This window comes from Cricetulus griseus, chromosome 3 (assembly GCF_003668045.3).
Source record: "Cricetulus griseus strain 17A/GY chromosome 3, alternate assembly CriGri-PICRH-1.0, whole genome shotgun sequence".
NCBI classification, from domain to species: domain Eukaryota; kingdom Metazoa; phylum Chordata; class Mammalia; order Rodentia; family Cricetidae; genus Cricetulus; species Cricetulus griseus.
This window is the reverse complement of record NC_048596.1, coordinates 151,561,731-151,587,684: the sequence shown is the minus strand read 5'-3', so window position 1 is coordinate 151,587,684 and position 25,954 is coordinate 151,561,731. Positions and strand designations below refer to the sequence as shown.

The window sequence follows — 25,954 nt, the reverse complement described above, 5'->3', positions numbered from 1 at the left end:
TGGATAATGGCAGGTATGCCAGCTCATGATTCTGGCCATCAATGTGTGGCATATCACACGACATGGCACACCAGTAATGGTTTTGTCCATTAGACTTCAATAAGCCTAGGAAAGTAAAAAAGCTAAAAAAAAATGATTCATTAAGATTTCTTACACTTGTGATGATTTTTTCCTCTTACTAGTTTTTAGAGAAGATAGCAGTGTTGCTTCATATATACTATTAAATTATATCAGGCAATTTTATCCTTGTATCCACTTACTGTTTGGAACAAAATTATTTTCTTTTCTTGGCATTATGAGGACTGTACCCTGCCCTTGTATGGTGGGCAAGCTGGGTATCAGTGATCTATACATACAGTAAGAATTTATTTTCCAGTTGTAATATGCATTAGCTTACTATGTTTATCCCTCTTAACTTGACTGATTTCATATTATCAAATCTGACTATCCAGGAGAAAAATTGTAGCAGAAAATTTTTAATTCAATGGATTAAATATATTCTGTATAGTTTCATTATAAATTAAATGTGCCCAATGGTCTCTTTGTTGAAGAGATTTGTCCCTCACAGACAGTGCTATTCTGGGAGGTCTGGAAACTTCCAGAAATATATTACTTGAGGCATGTCATTGTGTACAGCATCCTGTTGTGGAACTCTGTACTGATTCCTCCTACCCCCACTCCTTCCATTATGTGTTTGAATCCTCTGAAGCCAGGAGTAAAAATAATTCCTTTTAAATCTTTTTTTTCTCAAGTATTTGTCATAGCAATGGAATAAGTGACTAACATACTTAGCTAGATGTAACTTTTTGGTGTATCAAAATATATAGTTTAAAGTAAAAGCTAAAATTATCTTTATGCTCTTCAATTAAAAAATCTTTAATTTCTTTTGACTGCCTTTGCTCATATGGATTGAATTCAGATACAAGTAAATTTGAGGAAAAGGATTTTACGGTATAAAAGATGGTAAGGGACAGAAGGAATAGGCTCAGCATACAATTTATGAGTGCATGAAACTGTCCTTATTTAATAAAATAAAATATGTAATGAATATACATGACTAAATGATGAATAAAACCAGAGGCAAAAGAAGAAGCAAGGAGGAAACCAAGGAGAGAAGAAAGGAAGGCAGGCTAGGAATGGGAGCCGGAGCACTCACGTCTATGGAACAGGTCCAAGTGTTCGTCGATCTGGCTCTGTGTAGGGAAATGACCACAATCATTGAAGTACTTCAGCAATTCGCTTCTTTCTAACCCTTGCCAGTCTTCTCTCTTGGCAAACATGGTTTCATAGACTAAAAGCCAAAAAGGTAAAATAATATAGTTTTTATTTTCAAATAATATGCCAAGGACAAGTCACCTGCAAAGTCCTTCCTAACTGGAAGCAAGTGTAATCCCAGGTTTGTCTTCGCACCTAAGGATGAGTCTTTGGGACAGTAGCATCAGGCTGGTGTCAGCCTTTTGGCTAAGGGCAAGAGGCAGGGCTTTTCTTCCTCACCCATATCCATCTAGTTACATCTAGTTAAGTATGTTAGTCACTTGTTCCATTGTTATGATAAATCCTTGAGAAAAAAAAACAAAGATTTAAAAGGAATTATTTTCACTCCTGGCTTCAGAGGATTCAAACACATTGAAATTCAGTCTGGATTCCCATGGAGAACACAGGCCAAGTGGGAGCACTCTCTCTTCCATGATAAGTTATCACAGACCTCATACAAACTGGAAAATTTTATTTTTATTAATATGCATTCATAATATACTTTTTCCCATTTTTATTTAAATTAGAAACAACCTTGTTTTACATGTCAATCCCAGTTCCCTCTCCATGCAATCTTCCCCTGTCCCCCACCAACCCCCTATCCCATCACCTTTCTGCTCCACGGGAGGGTGAGGCCTTCCATGGGGAAAATCTTCAAAGTTTGTCATATCATTTGGAGTAGGGCCTAGACCCTCCTCAGTGTATCTAGGCTGAGAGAGTATCCCTTTATTTGGAATGAGCTTCCAAAGTCCACTCTTATACTAGGGATAAATACTGACCCACTACCAGAGGTCCCATAGATTGCTCAGGCCTCCTAACTGACACCCACATTCAGGTGGTCTGGATCAGTCCTATGCTGGTTTTCTAGCTATCAGTCTAGGGTCCATGAGCTCCCCCTTGTTCAGGTCAGCTGTTTCTGAGGGTTTCTCCAGCCTGGTCTTGACCCATTTGCTCACCACTCCTCCCTCTCTGCAACTGGATTCTAGGAGTTCAATTTGGTACTTAGCTGTGGATGTCTATTTCTGCTTCCATCAACTACTACATGAAGGCTCTAGTATGGAATATAAGGTAGTCATCAATCTCATTATCAGGCAAGGGCATTTAAGGTAGCCTCTCCACTATTGCTTACATTGTCAGTTGGGGTTATCCTTGTAGATCTGTGAACATTTCCCTAGTGCCAGATTTCTCTTTAAACCTATAACGGCTCCCTCTTCTACGGTATCTCTTTTCTTGCTCTCCTCTAGTCTTCCCCCAACTCAATCTTTCTAATTCCTCATGTCCTCATCTCTCCTCTTCTCCCATTCTCTTTCTCCTAACACCCTCTCCCCTCCCCCCATGCTCTCAATTAACTCAAGAGATCTTGTCACTTAATCTTTCTCAGGGGGACCGTGTATATCACGCTTAGGGTCCTCCTTATATCCTAGTTTATCTGGCAGTGTGCATTGTAGGCTGGTAATCCTTTGCTCTATGTCTAAAATCCATATAAGAGTGAGTACATACCATGTTTTTTTTGTGACTAGGTTTCTTCTCACTCAGGACAGTTTCTTCTTGTTCCATCCATTTGCCTGCAAATTTCAAGATTCCATTTTTTTTCTTTTCCCACTGAGTAGTACTCCACTGAGTAAATGTACCACATTTTCTTTATCCATTCTTCAGTTGAGGGGCATCTAGGTTGCTTCCAATTTCTGGCTATTACAAATAATGTTGCTATGAACATAGTTGAACAGACACCCTTGTATGAATGTGCATCTTTTAGGTATATGCCTAAGAGTGGAATTGCTGGATCTTGTAGTAGACTGATTCCAGTTTTATTGAAGAGTCACCATACTGATTTCCAAAGTGGCTGTACAAGTTGGCACTTCCACCAGCAATGGAGGAGTGTTCCCTTTTCTCCACATCCTGTCCAGCATAAACTGTCCTTGGTGTTTTTTATTTTAGCCATTCTGACAGGAGCAAGATGGTATTTCAGAGTTGTTTTGATTTGTATTTCCCTGATGGCTAAGGATGTTGAGCACTTTCTTAAATGTCTTTCAGCCATTTTAGAGTCCTCTATTGAGAATTTTCTATTTAATTCTGTACTGTAGTGAGAGATCTAACTAAGCACCTGTCCTGCTGACCATGCCCATTTGAGCATAGTCACAGGTGTGTACATGAGAGTGTGGGATTTGTTCTGGTTCCAGAACAGGCTTGCTGTCTCTTGGTTTTGGTCGGGTCAGGGAGATCAGCTGAGTGTTGATTCTCAGAGTTGGAACTTAACTGACTTCACCTGAACAAAATTAACCTACATTTTCCTAGTCCTGTGTATCTTAATCTGTACAACCACACTGTACCCTGCTTTTTAATTGGATTATTTAGTGTTTTGGTGACAAGATTCTTGAGTTCATCGTATATTTTGCAAATCAGCCCATTTTCAGATGTGGGGTTTGGGAACATCTTTTCCCTTTCTGTGGGCTGCTGTTTTGTCTTTTTGACTGTGTCCTTTGTCTTAGAGAAGCTTCTCAGTTTCAGGAGGTCCCATTTATTAATTATGGAATTCAGTGTCTATGCCACTGGTGTCCCATATTTCCTAGATATTTGTGTTAGGGATTTGTTGGACTTAAGATTTTCTTTGGTCAATGAATCCATTTCTCCCAGTGTATCTTCAACAGCTGAGATTCTGACTTCCACTCTTTTATTCTGTTGATTATGTTTTCATCTGTAGTTTCTGAACATTTACACAGCTTTTCTGTTTGCAACATTGCCTCAGACTGTTTTTTTATTGTCTATATTTCAGCTTTCAAACCTTCTACCATTTGAATTGTTTTTTGGAATTCTAGTTCATCTTTTTCTCCATTTCTTGAATTTTTTGTTTTTTCTTCCATTTCTTTAAGGGATTTTCTCATTACTTCTTTGAAGGTCTCTATCGTCTTCATAAAGTTGTTTTTAGGGTCATTTTCTTCTGCTTCATCTGTGCAGGAATGTCCAGGTATGTTGGTGTGGAGTCCCTAGACTCAGGTGGCATCACATTCATCTTTTTGTTGTTGACTGTGTTCTTATACTGTTGTCTTCCCATCCATTCTTCCAATGAGGTCTCTACCTTTCCTGGTGTGTATGAGACCAACGTTCTCTTCTAATGGGTGCAAGCAGGTCCAATACTCTAATGGCTCTCCTCATCCCGGGGGTGGAGGCGGGACTAGTACCATGATGTTGGCAGACTCTAGATGGACTGTTCTGCTGGGATGAGTTCCCCAGAGTACAGTCCCCAGGCCTCAGGAGGCTCCAAGCAGGGCACCAGAAGGCAGGCCAGAAATTCATTATATAATTTAATGGCGCTCAGTGTGATAATCCCATGCAGGCACATAGCATACACTAATCAATCCCATATCAATATCCCTTCCCAACTCCTAATAGTTGCTATTCAATGTTTGTGTCAAATTTTTTTAATTTTATTTTTTATAACTAATTTTTTATTTCAAATTAGGAACAAGCTTGCTTCACATGTCAATCCCTTCTCCCTCCCCCTCCCACCAACCCTCCCCCCATCCCCTACCTGCCTCCCACCCCATCCACACTCCACTCGCCAGGCAGTGTAAGGCCCCTGATGGAGCTCCTCAAAGTTCACCACATCATGCTGGGCCAGGCCTAGGCCTTCCCCCATGTGTCCAGGCCAAGAGTGCATCCCTTCACATGTGATGGGCTCTCAAAGTCCCTTCTTACACCAGGGAAAAATACTAATCCACTACCAGGGTTCCCCTAGAGTGCGGAGGCCTCCTCATTGATATCCATGTTCAGGGGTCTGATTCAGTCCTGTGCTGGCCTCCCAGACAGCAGTCTGGGGTCCATGTGCTCCCCCTTGTTCAGGCCAGCTGATTCTGTGGGTTTCACCAGCCTAGTACTGAACCCATTGATCTTCATTCCTCCCTCTCTGCAAGTAGGTTCCAGAGTTCATTTCAGTGTATATCTTTGGGTGTTTGTTTCTACTCCCATCAGACACTGGATGAGGGCTCTAGGATGGCATAAAAAGTAGCCATCAGTCTCATTATAGGGGAAGGGAATTTAGGTTATCCTCTCCACCATTACCTAGATTGTCAGTTCGTGTCATCCATGTAGATCCCTGGAAATGTCCCTAGTGCCAGATCTCTCCTCGGACCTATAATGACTCCCTCTGATATGTTATCTCTCATCCTCCTCTCCTCTATTGTTCCCCCAACTCAACATTTCTGCTCCTCCATTTCCTCTTCTCCCCTCCTTTTCTCCTCCTCTCATTCTGGCAGCTTCCTGTCCCCTATCCTCATGCTTCCAATTAGCTAATGAGATCCTGCCCCTTCCTATTCTCTGGGGTCCATGCATTTTTCTCTTAGAGTTCTTCTTGTTTCCTAGTTTCTTTGGTGAAGAGGATTGTAGGCTGGTAATCCTTTGCTCTACATCTAAAATCCATATATGAGTGAGTACATACCATGTTTGTCTTTTTGTGACTGGGTTACCTCACTCAGGATGGTTTCTTCTAGTTCCATCCATTTGCCTGGGAATTTCAGAATTCCGTTGCATTTTTTCTGCTGAGTAGTACTCCATTGTATATATGTACCACATTTTCTCTATCCATTTTTCAATTGAGGGGCATCTAGGTTGCTTCCAGGTTCTGGCTATTACAAACAATGCTGCTATGAACATGGTTGAATATATGTCCTTCTTGTATGGACGTGCATTATTTGGGTATATGCCCAAGAGAGGAATGGCTGGATCTTTAGTTAGACTGATTCCCATTTTTCTGAGCAACCGCCATACTGATTTCCAAGGTGGTCTTACAAGTTTGTACTCCCACCAGCAATGGAGGAGTGTCCCTTTTTCTCCACAACCTCTCCAGCATAGATTGTCATTGGTGTTTTTGATTTTAGCCATTCTGACAGGTGTGAGGTGGTATCTCAGAGTTGTTTTGAGTTGCATTTCTCTGATGGCCAAGGATTTTGAGCACTTTCTTAAGTGTCTTTCAGCCATTTCAGATTCCTCTGTTGAGAATTCTCTATTTAGTTCTGCACCTCACTTTTTAATTTCATTGTTTGGTGTTTTGGTGGCTAGCTTCTTGAGTTCTTTGTATATTTTGGAAATCAGCCCTCTGTTAGATGTGGGGTTGGTGAAGATCTTTTCCTATCCTGTGGGCTGTCATTTTGTTTTACTGACTGTTTCCTTTGCCTTACAGAAGCTTCACAGTTTCAAGAGGTCCCATTTATTAATTGCGGATCTCAATGTCTGTGCTACTGGTGTACTGTTCAGGAAGCAGTGTCCTGTGCCAATTCATTCAAGGGTATCTCCCATTTTATCTTCTAGAAGATTCAGTGTGGCTGGATTTATGTTGAGATATTTGATCCATTTGCACTTAAGCTTTGTGCATGGTGACAGATATGGATCTATCTGCAATCTTCTGCATGTCCGCATCCAATTGTGCCAGCACCATTTGTTGAAGATGCTATCTTTTTTCCATTGTATAGATTTAGCGTCTTTATGTCAATTTTTAAAACATTCATATGTAAAGGAAGATATGTGGGTATTTTTCTTTCTGTGTATGGCTTATTTCACTTAGTGTAAGATCTCCTATCCACTCATACATTTGAAAATAAAAGTATTTTTTTTTTAATGGCTGACGCTGCAGTGTGGATATTAAACTGTTTTCTTTACCCATATATCTGTTGATAGGCACTTAGGCTAACTCCATGTCTTCACTGTTGTGACTAGTGTGACCAAGAACACAGGTGTGCAAATATACAGGTGTGTCTTCCTTGAGTACACTCAGGGTGGCTCAGCTAGGACACATGATATTCGTTTGTCTTTACTTTTTTTTTTAATTTGTAAAGATACTTGGAGCCTGAACCTAGAGCATCATTCATGAAAGGCAAGTGTTCTACTACTGCATATCACCACCACAGCTCTTTTTATTTTTATTATTTATTTTTATTTTTAGAATAGGGATCACTTAGTTACCTAGGCTGGCCTTGAGCTCAGGAACCTCTTGCTCTGACCATTATAGGTTTGTAAAACCAGATTGGCCTATTTTTTATTTTTAGTTTTTGAATCGTCATACTGCCCTTCATAAAGGATCTGCTAATTTACATTCCCACAAATAGTACATGAAAATTCCCTTTTGTCCACATTGTGGCCAGCAATGACAGGAATCCCAGGTTCCTGACTCATGATGACTCCTGTCAGTAGCCATTATTACTTCCTCTAAATTTCTCACTTCCTTTCAGGTTCAATTCATACTCTTGCCACTTGGACTTCTATTAAACTTTCAATTTCTGATTCAGAAATAGAATTAGGAGCAATGTCTACATTCTGCTTGCTTACTTCACACCGAGACAAAAAAAAAAAAAGAAGAAAACTCAAAAAAAATTCTACCTAAATATGAATAGCTATGTCAAATCTTCAAAACCTTGAGAAACAAACACAAATCACTATTTTATATAGGCATGTGTTTTTCTCTGTTTTCTAATATATAAATTAAAGCTGCTGCATCTGGGGCCTTGTAGACCAGGACTCAATGCATTGTGACTCAGAGATACCAGCACCTGCATTCCATTGCCTTAGCACCCTTTCCAGCACAGAGCTTTAGCCCTCCCCACACCTGGAAATAAGCTGCAAGTCCCAGGGTCTTAAGACCCCTGAGAAGTGGCCCTCAACCCCTGGCAGGGAGGAACAATTGTTGTAGGAAAATCTAGCTTTTGAGAAAGCTGGCTCCATTATTTTTATGAATTCTCATGATAGTGTATTTTTTAACTTCCATCCCATCCCTTCTGCATGTCTCTATACCATTAACAATATTTTGGGGGATTTATTTCTAATAACTTAGCTGTATTGAATGCTTTTCTCGGGATTTGATTCCAGAGAAATTTAAAACTAAGACACAAAGAATATCCTTATGTTCTTTAGATAAATGTATTTCCTTATAATATCATGCACATTTATTAATTTTTCCCTCAATCACCTCTACATACCTTTTATATTAATATATCTCTATGACTATGCAATACTTAGAGTACAATACAAAAGTTTGGAAGCTCACTGGCAGATTTAAAAAGTAAGCTAGGTAGCCAATTTCAGTGGAAACGTAACTGAAATTATGAAAATACAGTTTGAGACTACTAAAATATATTTTAAAATTTACACTTATATTTGCCAAATATCAAACAATTAGCAATCACTGTATAGAAAAAAATAATTCTATAAGAAACATGACAAAAATATCTTGCAAATTATGTTACTCTAGGCATAATGTAAATGAATGCTATTCATAATTCTTTAAATTATTTCTTTAGCTAATTCCATTCTGCGGCTCAGACCCTATGTGAGACAGAGAACCATCTGTTTACCCTAATGCATTTATTCTGTCTTTGGCTCATATCAGACTAACCACAGTGATATGTATTCATAAACTGCATCATGGTTCTCTGTGTGTAATCTCCCATAGCCTTTACCACCTAACTGGGAATCAAACCAAGAAACATACATGTTATTCAGAGACTTTTAAGATTCTTACTAAATAATCTATTCAAGTAGAAACCACCAGAATCCAGTCTGGAGAAACAAATACCACATTGGAGGGGTTGGAGTGTATATACAAGCATCCATCTGTGTGTCTTTCCAAAATAAAAAAATAAAATAAAAATAAATCAGAGTACAAAAATTTGAAGTCTAATTACAAATCAAGAGGAGAAATGGCAGTAAGGATAAAACTGAAATAAGTTACTATAAAACCAAAATAAATGGCATAGTGACAGAATTGAATTTGGGATATGAAGATAAGACTTAATAAAACAATGGGAACATTTGAAAATACATGTGATTAGGAATTCAGTGGCTGAATTCTAAAATAGAATCTTTCATGGTGTTCCCTAGGAATGGCCATAGAAGTAGCCGTAGGTGGTCTAAATAAAGAGCAGAAGAGTTATATGTTCTGAATCAGTGGTAGGAACAACAAAGAAGGTTTTCTCATGAAGCGAGAAGTCTTGACCCCATGTCAGAGTGCACCTGCTCTTACAGAAGAGTCATTCTTGTTAAAAATCAAAGAGAGTAAGTATAACTCTCTTTGCAAATGCATTATGGATGCCAATATGAATGTTCTCAACTTGGTTATTATGGGGAATGGGAGAATGAAGGACATTCCTGGACTGACTGGTACTACTACAACTTTTACTAGTGGGTAGAGCACTCATGACTAACAGTCACGAAACTGGAGTGCAAGTGGTTGGGAGCCCTTTTTCTCCTTCTTCCCTCAAGCATGTAAATTAAGTTCCAGAAGCTCCCTAACTGCATGCAGGTCCTCAGTGTCCCTGCCACTGTCTACTGCTTCCTTTCTCTCCCTTGCTCATTTGTACCTTTCCATCTGTCTGACCTTTTGCTGTAGTCTGTTTAAGGGATGCCTTGAGAGTGTCTTATCCAACTTTCTGAAAACCAGGCTGTAGAACTAGATAAATGAGCTGAAAGCTCAAACTGAGTTCTGGATTATCTCTGTGTCTCTTACAGAAATGGAATAAGTATAACTCATTTTAAAATAACACTTGGTATATAAACTTAATGAAAATTGTCCTTTGAGCAAATCCCATTCTGATGCACTAGGAACATATTAAATAGTGAATCATCATTGAAAGACAGACCCCATCTTCATGGAGCTTTTGTGAATGTGAAGTCCCAAATATAAAATAAGCATTTTGCATGTAGTGCAAACTACAAAAATGTAACACATTGATCCCCTTACAAGTATAAAATGATTCGAATTAAATGTAACATACTTGCAAGAATTTATTTTCATTCTTCAAGAAATTGGCCTAGTAATATGTACTACTTAAGAAACACTCAACTGATCAAATAAAAACAGAAAGCCAATGATGAAAGTTTGTGTCTTTGTTTTGTGAGAATTCCCAACAACTTGAAGTAATGTGTAACTTAATCTTCTGAGTGTACATTAATGTTCGCTTAGCTTTATACAATTTTATACTCATTTCAGAAGCAACCCATCTCTCCCATAAAGGGCAGAGAGCCACACCATAACTCTCAAGGCCTTCCATGGCCACATCAAATTATCTGACTTATAGCTTGGACTAAATCATTTATTTGAAATCACTTGAACTGAGAAAGAGGATGAATAGAGGATGGCAAGAAAGGAGATGCCTTGATAGAGAGAGACAGTACAGGTATGGAGAGAGATCTGGCACAGAGGAAATGTTAGGGCATCCACATGGATGACCCCAACTAAGAATCCAAGCAGTGATGGAGAAAATGCCATTGATGCCCTTCACCTATAATGAGTTTGGTGTCTACCTTGGTTACCATTCCTAGAACCTTCATCCAGTAGCTCTTCTAAGCAGAAACAGGCACCCACAGCTAAGCACTGAAACATACTACTGGAATTCAGTTGTTGAGAAGGAGGAGGAATGAGCAAAGAAGCCAAAACAGTGCTGCAGAAATCCGCAGAAACAGTTGACCTGACCTAGTGAGAGCATGGAGACTCTAGTCATAAAGCTGAGGAAACAGCATTGGACCGAAACAAGCCCACTAAATGTGGGTGCCAGCTAGGAGGCCAAGACAGTCTATGGGATGTCTAACAGTGGGGCCAGTCTTTAACTCTAGAACACAAATGGTCTTTGGGAGCCCATTCCCTATGGAGGGATACTATTGCAGCCCCGATACAGCAAGGGGGGCCTAAGACCTCCCAAACAATATGACAGACTTTGAAGGTCCCTGGTGGAAGGCCTCCCTATCCCAGGGGAGGAGTTGGGGGGGTTGGTGGGGAAAATGGGAGGATGGGAGGGCAAGGAGATGGGGGGGTGAATATGTAAATATGAGCAGTAATTAAAGAATTTAAATTTAAAAAAGAAAAAAATAATAAAAGCAAAAATATATTAAAATAGGTCATATGCAATATGTTAAAGTTCAAATAATAAAGACATTAAGAAAAATTAAAAAAATAAATCTCTTGAAAATCTTTTTTAAAAAAGCAAAGTATCTCAGACTACTTGGTTGGTAAAGTGTTTGTACAGCATGCATAAAACTCTGAGTTCTCCAACACTGTGTAAAAACAGGCATGGTAATATGGTGATATACACCAGTAATCTCAGCACTTTGGAGGTAGAGGGATGAGGAGCTAGAGTTCAATGTCATTCTTAGCTACACAGAGAGTTCAAAGTCATTCAAAGTCAGCCTTGATAGATAGATAGAGAGATAGATAGATAGATAGATAGATAGATAGATAGATGATGGGTATGTGGGTGGGCATATGGATGAACAGATAGACAGATACAGATAGGTAAATCAGTCTCTAAGTAGTGGGGCTGGTCTGTTTCTCTTCTTCAGAAAATAATGGACTCTTTTTTCCTTATTTTATGATCCCTAGGTCTCTGGAGCAGTTGGATTTATATCCTCTGTGAAATCTGATGCTTCACCTGTCTTTCCAACACTTTCCCTTTAAATAACCTTTGTGAAGCCAAATGAGAATTCTATTGTTTATAAACTGAAGAGCTAATGAATGAACCCAAGTACACAGAATACCATCTTAAAATGCAAATAGAAATATAAAATATAGTCCCCCTTCCATTGCTAGGAGTAGATAAAAGGTCTTTTCATTGGCTCAGAACTTGATTCTAAACTTAGCACCAAACAAGAAAAGACTGCAATACTTACATTTTTTCCTGTCCATCCATTCCTCTAACTCTCCAAAGTTTATTATTTGTCTTGTTCTCCAAAGACCAAGTCGATGTCTAACGCGGTGGATTAAGCACTGATACATGCAGATAACTGTTTTCAAATTTGGTCCATGATATAAAGACTATGAAAAGTAAAAAAGTACCATAATGTTCTTCATGCATTTCTGTTATTTACACCTACTTGGGCATCCATAGTGAACAGCTTAGGTAAAGGCCATTCTTGAAAGTCTTCTACATAGAAATATGCATTCCACCACTGTCCTCTGATCACTCTACCATGGCCATCTGTGTACTCCACTACTCTCTGAGCACTGAGTCACTCCCATCAAAATACCTTTTATGCTGGATTATTTTTTTGTTGTTATGACACAAGCTAGATTTATCTGGGAAAAGGAAGCCACAATTGGGAAAATACTCCCATTAAATTGCCTGTAGGCAAGTCTTTGGGGACATTTTCTTGGTTAACTATTTCACAGGAATATCTAGCCTACTAGGAGAGGTGCCACCCCTGAGCAAGAGGTGCTGGGTGGTATGAGAAATCAGACTGAACAAGCCATGGTGAAAAAGTCAGTAAGCATTACTCCAGGGTTTTCTTCAGTTCCTCCCTTCTTTCCCTCAGTGACAGAGTGGGAAGTTAAAGAAGTTAACACCTGCCCCACAAGTACCACAGCAAAAGCAAACTAGAATGCCTTTCCTGATGTGACAGACTACTCCTCTGAACTATGAGCCAAAGCAAATTCTTCAGGATTGCATTGCTTTTTTTGTCAACACTCTCTTCCAGAACACATTTCAGTTTGTCTTTTGTTTGATTCTGGCATGTGTCTCCTTTCAGCACAGTGACACTTAATGGGACAGATTTCTTCTACATTTTTGCAAGAGCAGCCCCTTTCCTGTTTACTGCCCATTTATTCTGTTCTATCTGAGAAGTACCAGAAACTGTCTTCTTTGCTATTTTTTTATTCTCAGTATTGCTCAGGGCTTTGTAAGAGAGTGTAAAAGGTTAGGATGGTTTCTTAACCCAAGTATCTATCTTAATAAATGCTTTTATGTTGTGTTGGTTTTATCCAACTCTTAGAAAATGATATGATAGACCCCAAGAACCTTGTCTAAGCACTGACATATAGCAATATCTAAGAGAGTCTTTATTACAAAACCTCATAAAGTAAGAAGGAAAACAAATGACTCAGTCGATGAAATAAAATTCAAAATAACAAAATGAAATAAAGAAGAATGTTCTAAATAGTTGCCTTAAGTTCATATACATATATACTCACTTAAATATGCAAGTAATACATACAAGAAACATCAATTGTGATTTGGATATCCATTTTCCCAACCAATAAAATGTTACTGACACTCTCAGCCATGCAGAGATAAAGATGACCCTGTGTCTCCTTCCTCAATTTGGTATCGACTTCATAACTGTTTATTAGGTTAATGTCCTTCTAGTAGAATGTAATTCCTTGATAACAGGAATCTTAGATATCCATTAAATTGTCTGCAAGGTCCAGAACATTCCTGTGACTTCTTTGGAGCCTAGTGCATGTATTTGAATAACTAAGTGAAATGTATAAAAACACATTGGGGTCAGGTTAATTTTTTCCTAAATATTCTTTATCAGTCTCTTAGCCAAGTATATCTTCTGAATATCCTCCTCACAGCCACAAATTTTAGCATCATTATTTTTTTATGGTAACTAGAGTCATGGGAATAGATGTCATTGTTTCAGAAACTATGCAAAGATAGAATTCTGCAGAAGGAACATTCAGACAGATACCTGTCAAAGGGAAATAGATCTGTTCCATAAACACTGAAGCAGGAACCAGAGACATAAGAAAATAAGAACATGCTTCATCATTGAAATTCAAAGAAACAAGTTGTTGCATTAGCTCAGTAGACTGTAACATTGCTAGGAACTACTGTGGCAAAGGCTTTGGTATTAGTACTGATAAATTTGTGGAGTATTCCAAACAATCAAGTACTTTTTAAATGTGAAAGTTTATTTTAAATTATTTAATTAACATATAACTGTATCACTCTCCCCCATTATCATGTCCTCTTCTTCCAACACTTCCTATGCCCCTTGACTTCCTCTCAAATTACTGGTATCTTTTTCTTCATTATCTTTTTCTTCATTATTGTTACATTTTACACACACACACACACACACACACACACACACACACACACACACATACAACCAGCACAGTAGTTTTGTTGTTCATGTGTGTATGTTTTTAAGGCTGACTATTTTGAAACAGTTAAGTACTTTATGTGACATAGGGACAGCTCCAGAGTGAGTGTTTCAATTGCATACAACAGGGCAGTTGCTTGATATGGAGGCAAGGAACAGGTACTTGACTGAAGCAAAGGAACTGCACTCCATGGGAGAAGAGACAGGACAAGAATAATCAACAAAATAAGGAACTTCTGTGGGGAGGTACTCTGAAAGGAGTTAAGACCAAAGGCCCACTGTCTGGCCCAGTCTCCTTCCTGAGTCTAGATCACATTTCCAATGGCCTTCCAGCTACCTCAACCATCTCTCACAGGCATTTCAGACTCAGTGCTGATGGTAGTTTGAATGTAATTGGCCCCAATAAACTCAATAGGAGTGGCACTATTAGTAGGTATGGCTTGTATTATTTATTTATTCATTTTGCATTCCAGCTGCAGTTTCCCCCCTCCTCTCCTTCCAGTCCCTTCCCCAAATACCCACTCTGTTCCCACCCCCAATCCCATGTGCAGTTCTCCCATGAGTATTAACAAAGCATGGCATATCAAGTTTTAGTAAGACTAAGTACCTCCCCATGACTTAAGGCTGGGCAAAGCAACTCAGTATGGGGGTTAGGGTCCAAAAGCCACTAAAGAGTCAATGACACCCCCTTTCCCCACTGTTAGGAGTCCCACAAGAGGACCTAGCTACCCAATTGTAACATACATGCAGAGTGCCTAGGTCAGTCCCATGAAGGATCCCTGGTTATCAGTCCAGTCTCTGAGCCTGATGAACCCAGGTTAGTTGGTTATGTGGTGTTTTGTTTTGTTTTGTTTTGTTTTGTTTTGTTTTGTTTTTCTGTGTCCTTTACCCCTCTGGCTTCTACAATCCTTTCTCCTTCACTTCTGCAGAATTCCCTGAGCTCCACCTCACATTTTGCTGGTGGGTCAGCATTTGTTTCCATCAGTTGCTGGATGAAGCCTCTCTGATGAAAACTAGGCTAGGCATCAATCTGATCACAGGAGATGGCCAGTTCAGGATGCATATCTGCTGTTGCTAAGAGTATTAGCTGGAGTCATCTTTGTAGATTCTTGGGAGAGTCCCTTGTGCCAAAGTTTTTTACTGACTCTGAAATGCCTCCCCTTTCCAGGAGTCTCAGTGCTCTTTCCTTGCACCACCCCCAACCTGACCCCTCATGTGCCCATCCCCACATGCTCCCAGTCCATTCATGAAATCTCTTCTATTTCCCTTTCTCAGGAAGATCTTGTTGTCCCCCAATGAACCCTTCTTGTTAACTAGTCTCCCTGAGTCTGTGGATTTACAGCTAATATCTATTTATGATTAAGTACACACCATGTTTTTCTTGATCTGGGTTACCTCACTCAGGATGATATTTTTTGTAGTTCCATCCATTTGCCTTCAAATTTCCTGGTGTCCTTGTTTTTAACTGCAAATGTATCACATTTTCTTTATTCATTCCTTGGTTGATGGCCATGTAGGTTGTTTCCAGGTTCTGACTATTGCAAATAAATCTGTGAACAAAATTAAGGAAGTGCCCTTGTGGTTTGATTGAGCATCCTTTGACTATATGCCCAAGAGTGGTATAGCTGGGTCTTGTAGTAAGCTGATTCCCAGTTTTCTGAGAAATCACCACACTGATTTCTGCAATGGCTATACACATTTGCACTCCCACCATCAGTAGAGAACTGTTCCCCTTGCACCACACCTCTATAGCATGAGCTGTCACTTGTGGTTTTAATCTTAGCTATTCTGTAGGTGTAATATGGAATCTCAGAGCCCCTGATGGCTAAGGATGCTGAACATTTAAGTGTTTCTGGGCCATTTGAGATTCTCGCATTGAGAATAATCTATTTAGAGCTGTACTCCATTTTTAATATTATTTGGTTTGTTGATATCTAATTTCTGCAGTTTATATATTTTGGAAATCATCCCTCTTTTGGTGAAGATCTTTCCCCATTCTGTAAGCTGCTGTTTGCTTTGTTTTGTTTTTTTTGTTTTGTATCTTATTGATCCATAGGAGAATATATATATATATATAATATATATATATATATATATATAATCTGTAAGTTGGCTTCTGTGCCAATGAGTTGAAGACTATTCCCCATTGTCTCTTCAATCAGGTTCAGTGTTGTCTGGATTTATGTTGGAGCCTTTTATTCATTTGGATTTGAGTGTACAGGGTGTTAGATATGGATCTATTGCATTCTTCTCTATGCCAATATCCAGTTAGATCAGCACCATTTGTTGAAGATGCTTTCTTTTCTCCATTGCATAATTTTGACTTCTTTGTTGAAAATCAGGTGTCAGTGGGTATATAGATAACACCTTGGTCTTTCTGATTCCACTGACCTACCTGTATGTTTTTATGCCAGTATCATTCAATGTTATTACCATAGCTCTTACTAGAGCTTGAAATTAGGGATAATAACACTTCTCAAAATTCCTTTATGGTACAGAATTGTTTTAGCTATCCTGGATTTCCTGTTTTTTCATATGAAGTTGAGTGTTATTCTTCAAGGTCTGTAAAGAATTGTGTTGGAATTTTAATGGGGATTGCATTGAATCTGTAGATTCCTTTTGGCAATATGGCCATTTTTACCGTGTTAATCCTACTGACCCATGAGCATGGGAGATCTTTCCATCTTTTGATGTTTTCTCCAGTTTATTTCTTCAAAATTTTGAAGTTCTTGTCATACAGGGCTTTCAGTTGCTTGGTTAAACTTTCACCAAGATACTTTATGTTATTTGTGGCTATTGTAAAGGATGTTGATTTTCTGATTTCTTTCTCAGCCTGCTTATCATTTGCACTTATGAAGGCTACTGATTTATTTTTAATCTTGTATAAAGCCACTTGACTAAAGGTTTTTATCAGCTATAGAAGTTCCCCTTTAGCATCTTTTGGGTCACTAATATATACTATATCATCTGCAAACCACAATATTTTGACTTCTTCCTTTCCGTCTTTTATCCCCTTGATCTCCTTTTGTTGTCTCATTGCTTGAGCTAGAACTTCAAGTAATATATTGAATAAATATGGAGAGAGTAGACAGCCTTGTCTTGTTCCTGACTTTAGTGTAAATACTTTGAGTTTCTCTGAGTTTAATTTGATGCTGGCAATAAGCTTGCTGTATATTGCTTTTATGTTTAGGTATGTCCCTGGTACCCTGATCTCGCCAAGACCTTTATCATGAAGAGGTATTGGATTTTGTAAAAGTCTTTTTCAGCATAAAGAGATGATGATTGCCATTTTTAGTATATATTGAATTTCCTTGACAGATTTTCATGTGTGTAACCACTCCTGCATCACTGGGATGAAGCCTACTTGGTCATGGTGGATGATCTCTTTAACATGTTCTTGGATTCAGTTTGCCAATATTTTATTGAGCATTTTTGCATCAGTGTTCATGGGTGAAACTGATCTGTAATCCTCTTTCTTTATTGAGTCTTTGTGTTTTGGGTATCAAGGTAACTGTAGCCTTATAGAAAGAATTTGGCAATGGTCCTTCTGTTTCTATTTTGTGGAATAATTTTAGGAGTAATAGTATTGTCCAGAGATCTATAAGGATGACCCCAACTGACAATCTAAGCAATAGTGGAGAGGCTACGTTAAATGCCCTTCTCCAAAACTGAGATTGATGACTACCTTATATGCCATCTTAGAGCCTTCATCCAGTAGCTGATAGAAGCAGAAACAGACACCCACAGCTAAACACTGAGCTAAACTCCTGGAATCCAGTTGCAGAGAGGGAGGAGTGATGAGCAAAGGGATCAAGAAGAGGCTGGAGAGACCCACAGAAACACCTGACCTGAACAAGGGGCAGCTCATGGACCCCAGACTGATAGCTGAGAAACCAACATAGGGCTGTTCCAGACCCCCTGAGTGTTGATGTCAATTTGGAGGTCTGGCTAATCTATGGTGTCTCTGGTAGTATTTATCCCTAGTATAAGAGTGGACTTTTGGAGCCCACTCCACATAGAGGGATACTCTTTCAGCCTAGACACGTGGGGGAGGGTCTAGGCCCTGCTCCAAATGATATGACAGACTCTGAAGATTCCCATGGAAGGCCTCACCCTCCCTGGGGAGCAGAAAGGGGATGGGATAGGGAGTTGGTGGGGGGCATGGGAGGAGTGGATGGAGAGGGAACTGAGATTGACAGGTAAAACAAGTTTGTTTCTAATTTAAATAAAAAAGGAAAAAGAGTAATAATAGTATTAGCTATTCTTTGAAAATCTGGTGGAATTCTGCATTAAAACAATCTGACCCTGGGGTTTTTTTTTTTATTGGAAGACTTCTAATTACTGCCTCTATCTCCTTAGGAGTCTAAATTTTTATTTCATCTTGATTTAGCTTTGGTAAGTTTTATCTGTCAAGATATTTATCAATTTCTTTTAGATTTTCCTTTGTGGAATACAGGTTTTTGTAGTATGATCTAATGATTCTCTGGATTTCCTCACATTCTGCTATTATGTCCCCCTTTTTGTTTCTGATTTTGTTGGTTTGGGAATCCTCTCTCTGGCTTTTAGTTTGGATAAGGGTTTGTCTATATTGTTGACTTTCTCAAAGAAGCAACTCTTAGTTTCATTGATTATTTGTATTGTTCTCTTTGCATCTTTTGTTTTTACTCAGTCCTCAGTTTATTTTCTGCCATCTACTCTTAGGCATGTCTATTTCTTTTTGTTCTAGAGTTTCAGGTGTGCTGTTAAATTGCTAGTATGAGGGGCTGGAGAGATGGCTCAGCCTTTAAAGGCTAGGCTCACAACCAAAAATATAAGTTGCTAGTATGTGATTGTTGCAAATTCTCCATGAAGGCAGTTAGTGCTTTGAAAATCCCTGTTAGCTCTCCTTTATTGTTTCCCACAAGTTTGGGCATGTTGTGCACTCATTTTCATTGAATTCTAGGATGTCTTGAACTTCTTTCTTTGTTTCTTCCTTGATGAAATAGTAACTCAGTAAAGAGTTGTTCAGTTTCCATGAGTTTGTGGGATTTCTGTTGTTTCTATCATTGTTGAAATCCAGCTTTAATCCAGGGTGACCTGATAAAATACAGGATTATTTTAATTGTTTTGTGTCTGTTAAGATGTGCTTTGTGGCTGAGAGTATATGGTCAATTTGGATAAGGTTCCTTGTCATGATGAGAAGAAATTTATTTTCTTTTGTGTTTGGGTGAAATGTTCTATAGATATCCATTAGATCCATTTGAGTCATAATGTCTATTAGTTCCATTAGGTCTCTGTTCAGTTTCTGTCTAGATGGTCTGTCTATTGGTGAGAGTGTGATGTTAAAATCTTCCACCATTACTATGTAGAATTCTATGAGTGATTTAAGCTTTAATAAGGTTTCTCTTACAAATATGGGTGCCCTTACATTTGGGGAAAGATGTTCAGAATTGAGACATCATCTTAGTGGATTTTTCCTTTGATGAATAAGAGATGACCTTTCCATTTCTTTTGATTAATTTTGGTTGAAAATCTATTTTGTTAGATAATTAGGATATCTGAACTGGCTTGCTTCTTAGATCCATTTGACTGGAAAATCTTTTCCAACCCTTTACTCTGAGGTACTATCTATGTTTGAGGTTATCCTGTTTTCATATCTAATCTGTTACCCCTTTGTCTTTTTATGGAGAATTGAGTCCATTGATATTGAGGGTTATTAGTAACCAAATACTGTTAATTCTTGTTATTTGGTTGTTTGGTGGCTGTGTGTGTGTGTGTGTGTGTGTGTGTGTGTGTGTGTGTGTGTGTGTGTGTTTGTGTTTCCCTTCTTTGGGGTTTACTAGTGTTATGTTATCTATTGCCAGTGTTTTGTAGGCGTAGTTAATTTCCTTAGGTTAGAGTTTTCCTTCTAGTACCTTCTGTAGGGCTGGATTTGTGGGTAGATAGTATTTAAATTAGAGTTTGTCACGAAATATCTTGTTTTATCCACCTATGGTGATTGACAGTTTTCTGGGGTATGGTAGTCTTGGCTGGCATCAGTGGTCTCTTAGAGTCTGTAAGACATTAGTCCAGGTCCTTATGGATTTTAGGGTCTTTGTTGAGAATTCAGGTATGATTCTAATATGTCTGCCTTTATGTTGCTTGGCCCTTTTCCCTTTTGGCTTTTAACATTCTTATTTTGTTCTGCATGTTTAGTGTTTTGGTTGTAATGTGTCCAGAGTATTTTCTTTCTGATCCAATCTAAGTGGTGTTCTCTAAGCTTCTTGTACCTTTATAGGCATGTCCTTATTTTAGTTGGGAAATTTTTTTCTGTGATTTCATTGAATTTATTCTCTGGGATTTTGAGCTGTGTTTCTTCTTCTTCTAAGACTATTACTATTGTATTTGGTCTTTTCATGGTGTTCCGAATTTCCTAGAATTCCTGTGTTAAGAATTTTTTAGATTTAACATTTTTTAACTGATGAATCTATTTCCTCTATTGTGTCTTCAATGCCTCATATTCTCTCTTTCATCTCTTGGATACTGTTAGTGATGCCTGTATCTATAGATCTGTAGTTCCTGTTTGCTTACCCAGATTTTCTATTACCAGGATTCCCTCATTTGTCTTTTTCTTATTGCTTCTATTTCCATTTTCAGATCTTAAAAAGCGTCCTTTATCTGTTTGTTTGTTTTTTCTTGGATTTCCTTTAGGATTTACTGATTTCCTCCAATTTTTGTTTGTTTCCTCCACAAAGTCTTTAAGGGATTTGTTTATATCCTCTTTAGGGACTGCTATCATCTTCATAAAGTCATTTTTAAGGCCTAAACAGTCAGATATGGGCTCTGGTGATGCCATATTGCCCTTTCTGTTATTGATTGTATTTTTATGCTGGCATTTAGGCATCTGGATTTTGAATGATTATAGGTCTAGGTGCTTATTCTTGCATTTGTCTTTGTTGGATATGTAATTTGTTCCTTGGTTTCTCTTTTTCTTTCTGGTCTTCTGGCCTAAATGGCCAATGGTTCTTGTGACTAGCATATCTTCAGGTCCAGTAGGGTATCTCCTTTGGGGTTTTGAGTGTAGGGGTCCTAGATCATTCCTGGCCTCTGATAATGTGGATATTTTCTTCTGATGTTGTAGATCAGAATATGGAACCACAGTGTGGGTGGTGTGTGTGTGTGTGTGTGTGTGTGTGTGTGTGTGTGTGTGTGTACACAGTCTGGGATTGTTAAAGGAGTTTTGCTGTCAATATCTTCTCTGGGATTCCTAGGGCCAGCCTGGCATCTCCTAAGACTGCTGAGTCTATGGGCCCTAGTGTGGAGGCCAAGGGAGTGGGTGCAATCTGGGGTTGCTGGGTGAGATTTAAGGGGTGTTAGCAGGCAGTGGGTGGTGTCTTATCTAGGATTCCTAGATCAGTCCTGGCCCCTGGTATTACAAAAGTCTTCTTCTAATATTTTAGACCATGATATGGAGCCCAGTTGAGGGGAGGGAAGATGTGGCTTTGTTTGAGTAGCTATGGCCTTGTTGAAAGAAGTGTGTCCCTTTGGGGGTGGGCTTTGAAGTTTCTTCTGATCAAGATACTGCCTAGTAGCACAGTCCTTGTTGTTGCTATTGCCTTCTGATCAAGATGCAGCCGGCACCATGTCTGCCAGCAGGCCACCATGCTTCCCACCATGATGATAATGGATTGAACCTTTGAACTGTAAGTCACCACCTCAATTCAATGTCTTCCTTTATAAGGATTGTTGTAGTCATGGTGTCTCTTCATAGCAACAGAAACCCTAACCCAGACAGTATTGAAATCTGTATTCTACTTCATTTACTTCCCTCCCTACTCTCTTATTGAAGATACCAATAATTCTGTGCTGTTAAAACATCTACCTGAATACTCAAAACTGAAAGGTGGTGATCTATTGATTACTCCCTCAATATTTTCTTCATCCAGTCAACCCCAAGTCTTATCTACTGATACTCTCTCTATCTCAAGTCATCCTCACTATGCACCAGGAAGGCTACTGAAAAAAAACATACTAAGCCATCTTCCTCTCTTTTTTCACTGTCTTCTCCCACTATTCAGAACAGCCCATGTTCTAATCTAAAAACTCTTGTCACTGATCTACTTAATGTCACAAATTACATACAAGTACATGTTATAAGCCTTGATTGATAATATGGTTTTCAGCATGACTTTTAAGAACCCTCTTATCTTTAGCTTCCTCCAATTCCACTGCCCAAGACTCTACCAGGCCCGTAAGTGTTCCATCTGGCCCAAGGCTCATTGGTATGGTCTTTCCTTGTGCCTCTGTGCCTCCACAGCCATCTGACAAAATAAAACTCTCTACATCTCAGTATACTGGCACTCCCCAAGCCCTGTACCAGACACAGCTGTTTGAGTTAAGTGACTGACCTTGTTAAATTAAGTATTAACACAATACCAAAGACTTTCAAAATCATCTGTACTTCCAACTGGCATGAGTGCTCTATGAAGTCCTATATCAGAAAATTAAACCAAAGACTTAGTGACTATTATTACATTTAAAAGTACATATTGTTGAATTGATGAATTTATTTAATTGTAAACATTAAATAAAAAAGGATATATTGTTAAGTAAATGAAAGCTCTCCAGGTATCTAGGGAATCAAACATTTATATAACAAACTATAGAAATTCAAGGGAGAGCCATGAATAGGCTGGAGAATTTGTTATTGTTATGGATTTTGACATATGACAATGAGAGGTGATTAATATTCTTTTAAGCTTTCAAAGGATTTTTGTAAGCTCCAAAATATTAAAGAGCACTGACCTATGTGTGGTACATTGCTAAAGTAACTTTGAAATTTGGGTTTTTAAGTATTTAAACACTTTCTTAACCTAACCTTAAAAATTTGACCAGCATCACCCAAGGACCAAACTTATTTAGTTAAAATCATAAATAAAATATTGATATTAAGTAAAATTTTAGAGATTATATTCAAGAAATTACTGTTTTGTCATTAAAATTTTAAGACTGTTATACCAAAATCATGTAGTAACAAAGATTTTAAAAGAAAAGAACTTTTGAATGGCAAAAATTATGATAGTAGTTAAATATTGCATTCTTCTTTTGATTTATGACTGCTAAGATAATTGAACAATGCTTCATTATTTATAAATATATCCAAACTGAGACTAAACGAGAATGAACCACAGTCAAGAAAGTCAGCTGGAAATCTACTGTGCTTATTCACGTGAGAGCAGATTAAAATAAAATCTGAGAGGAGGAGCAGGGAAAAAGAAAATATGTGAAACTCATAGCAATTGGGTATGGCAATAAAATTGTCAAAAATGCAGACAATTCTAGGTGGTGACCTGCACAATTGATGTAGTACATATGTAGTGCAACAGATAAAGTACTTAGGAAAGTAAGAAAGTGAAAAAATGAAGTGTGAACTAACTATGGAAATTTCAAATAGGCAATGTAATGCCTGGATCTCAGCTACACAGAAAAGTCTATGATATAGCTTTGACTTGATTCAGAAATAGTCTTGCCCAATGAAGTTCAAGTATGTGACAGATATAAATAATAAGCACAGTCTTTCATGTCAGGTATTCATCATCTGTTTGACTTGATGCTGAGCTCTTGATTTAATGTATCTGAGTTTGCATTTCTTCATTTCCAAACAGATACAGTAGCTACCTAACAGAATTAGTAGTGGGTTAAGTATAAAAACAGTTTACTTTTTATAAGGCATAATATTTAATATCAGAGTAACATATAATGATAATATAATGTATAATGATATATATTATGATTATATATAAGATATATTGTCATATATAATGATAATATAATGGATACACTTATACTTATGAACAAGCAGATAGCTGTGTTCTTACACATAGGTGCTTAAGGGACACAACTGCATGCCCCTTCCAGAGGGCTACTCTGACAAATGTGTGCCTTCTAATTTACTTTATTCTTCAAAGTTTCCCAACCTTTAGCCTTCAAGATGAGGACATTTATGTTTTCACAGTTTTAACAAGATCTATCTATTTGGGCTTTTCTTGTATTTGGGTAGCCAAAAGCGATCCTTGTTGTTTTATTCTGAAAGTTGGTGTTGCTCTTTCTAAAAGTTGCCAAGGTAGATGTATTTACAAAAGGAGATTTATAGTTAGTTACAAAAGAAAACATTTGACAAAATGCAAGCATACCCAGAGGCTTGAGAAGCAGAAGGGCTCCAGGTATTCTAACTAGAGAACAAATAGCAAAAATAAAAAAGACAGTTTGTTCAGGTTCCAGAACTCCCAAGCTATGGGTCAGCCTAGTATTTTGTTCAATGTCCAAATTCTCAGAAGATAAAACTCTTCTCAGTGCAGATTATTCATTTCATTTTCTTAATAAAAAACGTGTGGCTAGAATTACACAGACATTTCCAGGCAAACTATTCCAGATTCTGTAATTGGATCTATGTAAGAACATGCAAAACCATCTTGTCTACGAGGTTCCTCTTACCTTAGTCTTTATTCTTTGAAGTCTTTTGCGCTCAAGCCATCCCCTGATATGTGCTTGTGTGATGGTGATCAGTTTAATAATTCTTTTAGTAAATATGAGTTTGTTTTTTCCCTGGAACACTTGGTAAATTTCTATGTGTGGTCCAATTCTTTTAACTTTACTGTCCAACTTATCAGACTTTACGACAGTCTTTGAGCTAAAAATAAAATGTTAAAAACTTCTTAGAAATAACTAGAAAAATAAGCATATCTATGGTCTTAATTATTTAGATGATAAATGCACACACACACACACACACACACACACACACACACACACACACACACACATACACACACAATACTTTAGTACTGACGACTGAAGCCAGGGTCTCCTGTATAAGCACTCTACTACTAAGCTACATCCCCATCTCTTTTATATTTCTTTTAATTTGACACACAGTCTTACCAGGTTGCTCCAAGTGGCCTTGAACTCACTGTATCCTTTTCAGGTATTGAACTCATGAACTTCATGTCCCAGCCTCTGGAGAAGCTGGGATTATAACCCTTTACTATTAGGTCAACCTTCAATGACACATATATTGAAACAAGGAATGTACTATGACTTAAATGTAGAAATTAAGATAACTCCTCAATCAACTAAGCTGATAAAGTTTCCAAAGAAGGCTGAAAATGCTGGAATCAATACACTATGTATAACACTAAACTTCCAAAAGAAGTGAATCTTTCAAACTTATCCACAACTACTAAAAGAGGAAAGGTTAGTACAAATAATTTTCATGTCCCTACCATTCTATTCAAAATACTAAGTCATTTGTTACTTATATGCAAACCTATCATCATGTGAAAAATACTTCTGACCCTGGACCTTGGAGGGGCAGCAGTGCTGCAAGCAGGATCATGGGCTACAGGATAAGCTACAGAGAGATCTTACTGGAAACTGTGATCAGCCTTCAATACTATCATGAATAACCTGCACCATCGATGATATGCAGAGAAGAAAACTGCTAGTTCTCTGCCATGAGCATGGATGTAGTATGAAAATGTAGAATCTACTTCTCTTGCAAATTCTCAGCATATAGAAAATAAAAGTCAGAAGTATTATGTATCTTCTGGGTGCATATCTAAAGGAGATCCACAGGCAGCTCACCTACCACAGATGCCCCTTCTCTAGGGCTCAGGCCTCAGAATTTCATGCCCACTTTCCTTAATTCTCAGCCTAAATCTCAAACTAACTGTGGTTTTGTTTTATTTTCTTCTAGCCTATCTTTATCTCTGCATTAAGTGGGTTCTTGAGTAAGTCTCTTGTTTTGTTTTCCACATGTTATTATTTCTCTCAGCTTGGTATCTGAAGACTTGAGAGTCTGATTTTGTTATCTACCTAG

General features: G+C 38.2%; 1 protein-coding gene across 1 annotated transcript in view; it reads right to left on the bottom strand.

Annotated features, from left to right (window-relative positions):
* Iqcm (IQ motif containing M) overlaps positions 1-25,954 on the bottom strand; it is a 413,729-nt gene that overhangs the window by 198,055 nt on the left and 189,720 nt on the right. Inside the window, exons 9-11 of the mRNA XM_027410546.2 lie at positions 24,571-24,766; positions 11,902-12,046; positions 1,157-1,291 (exon numbers count right to left, since the gene is read on the bottom strand). Of these exons, the coding sequence (XP_027266347.2) occupies positions 1,157-1,291; positions 11,902-12,046; positions 24,571-24,766 (476 nt within the window). The remainder of the gene's footprint in view (positions 1-1,156; positions 1,292-11,901; positions 12,047-24,570; positions 24,767-25,954) is intronic.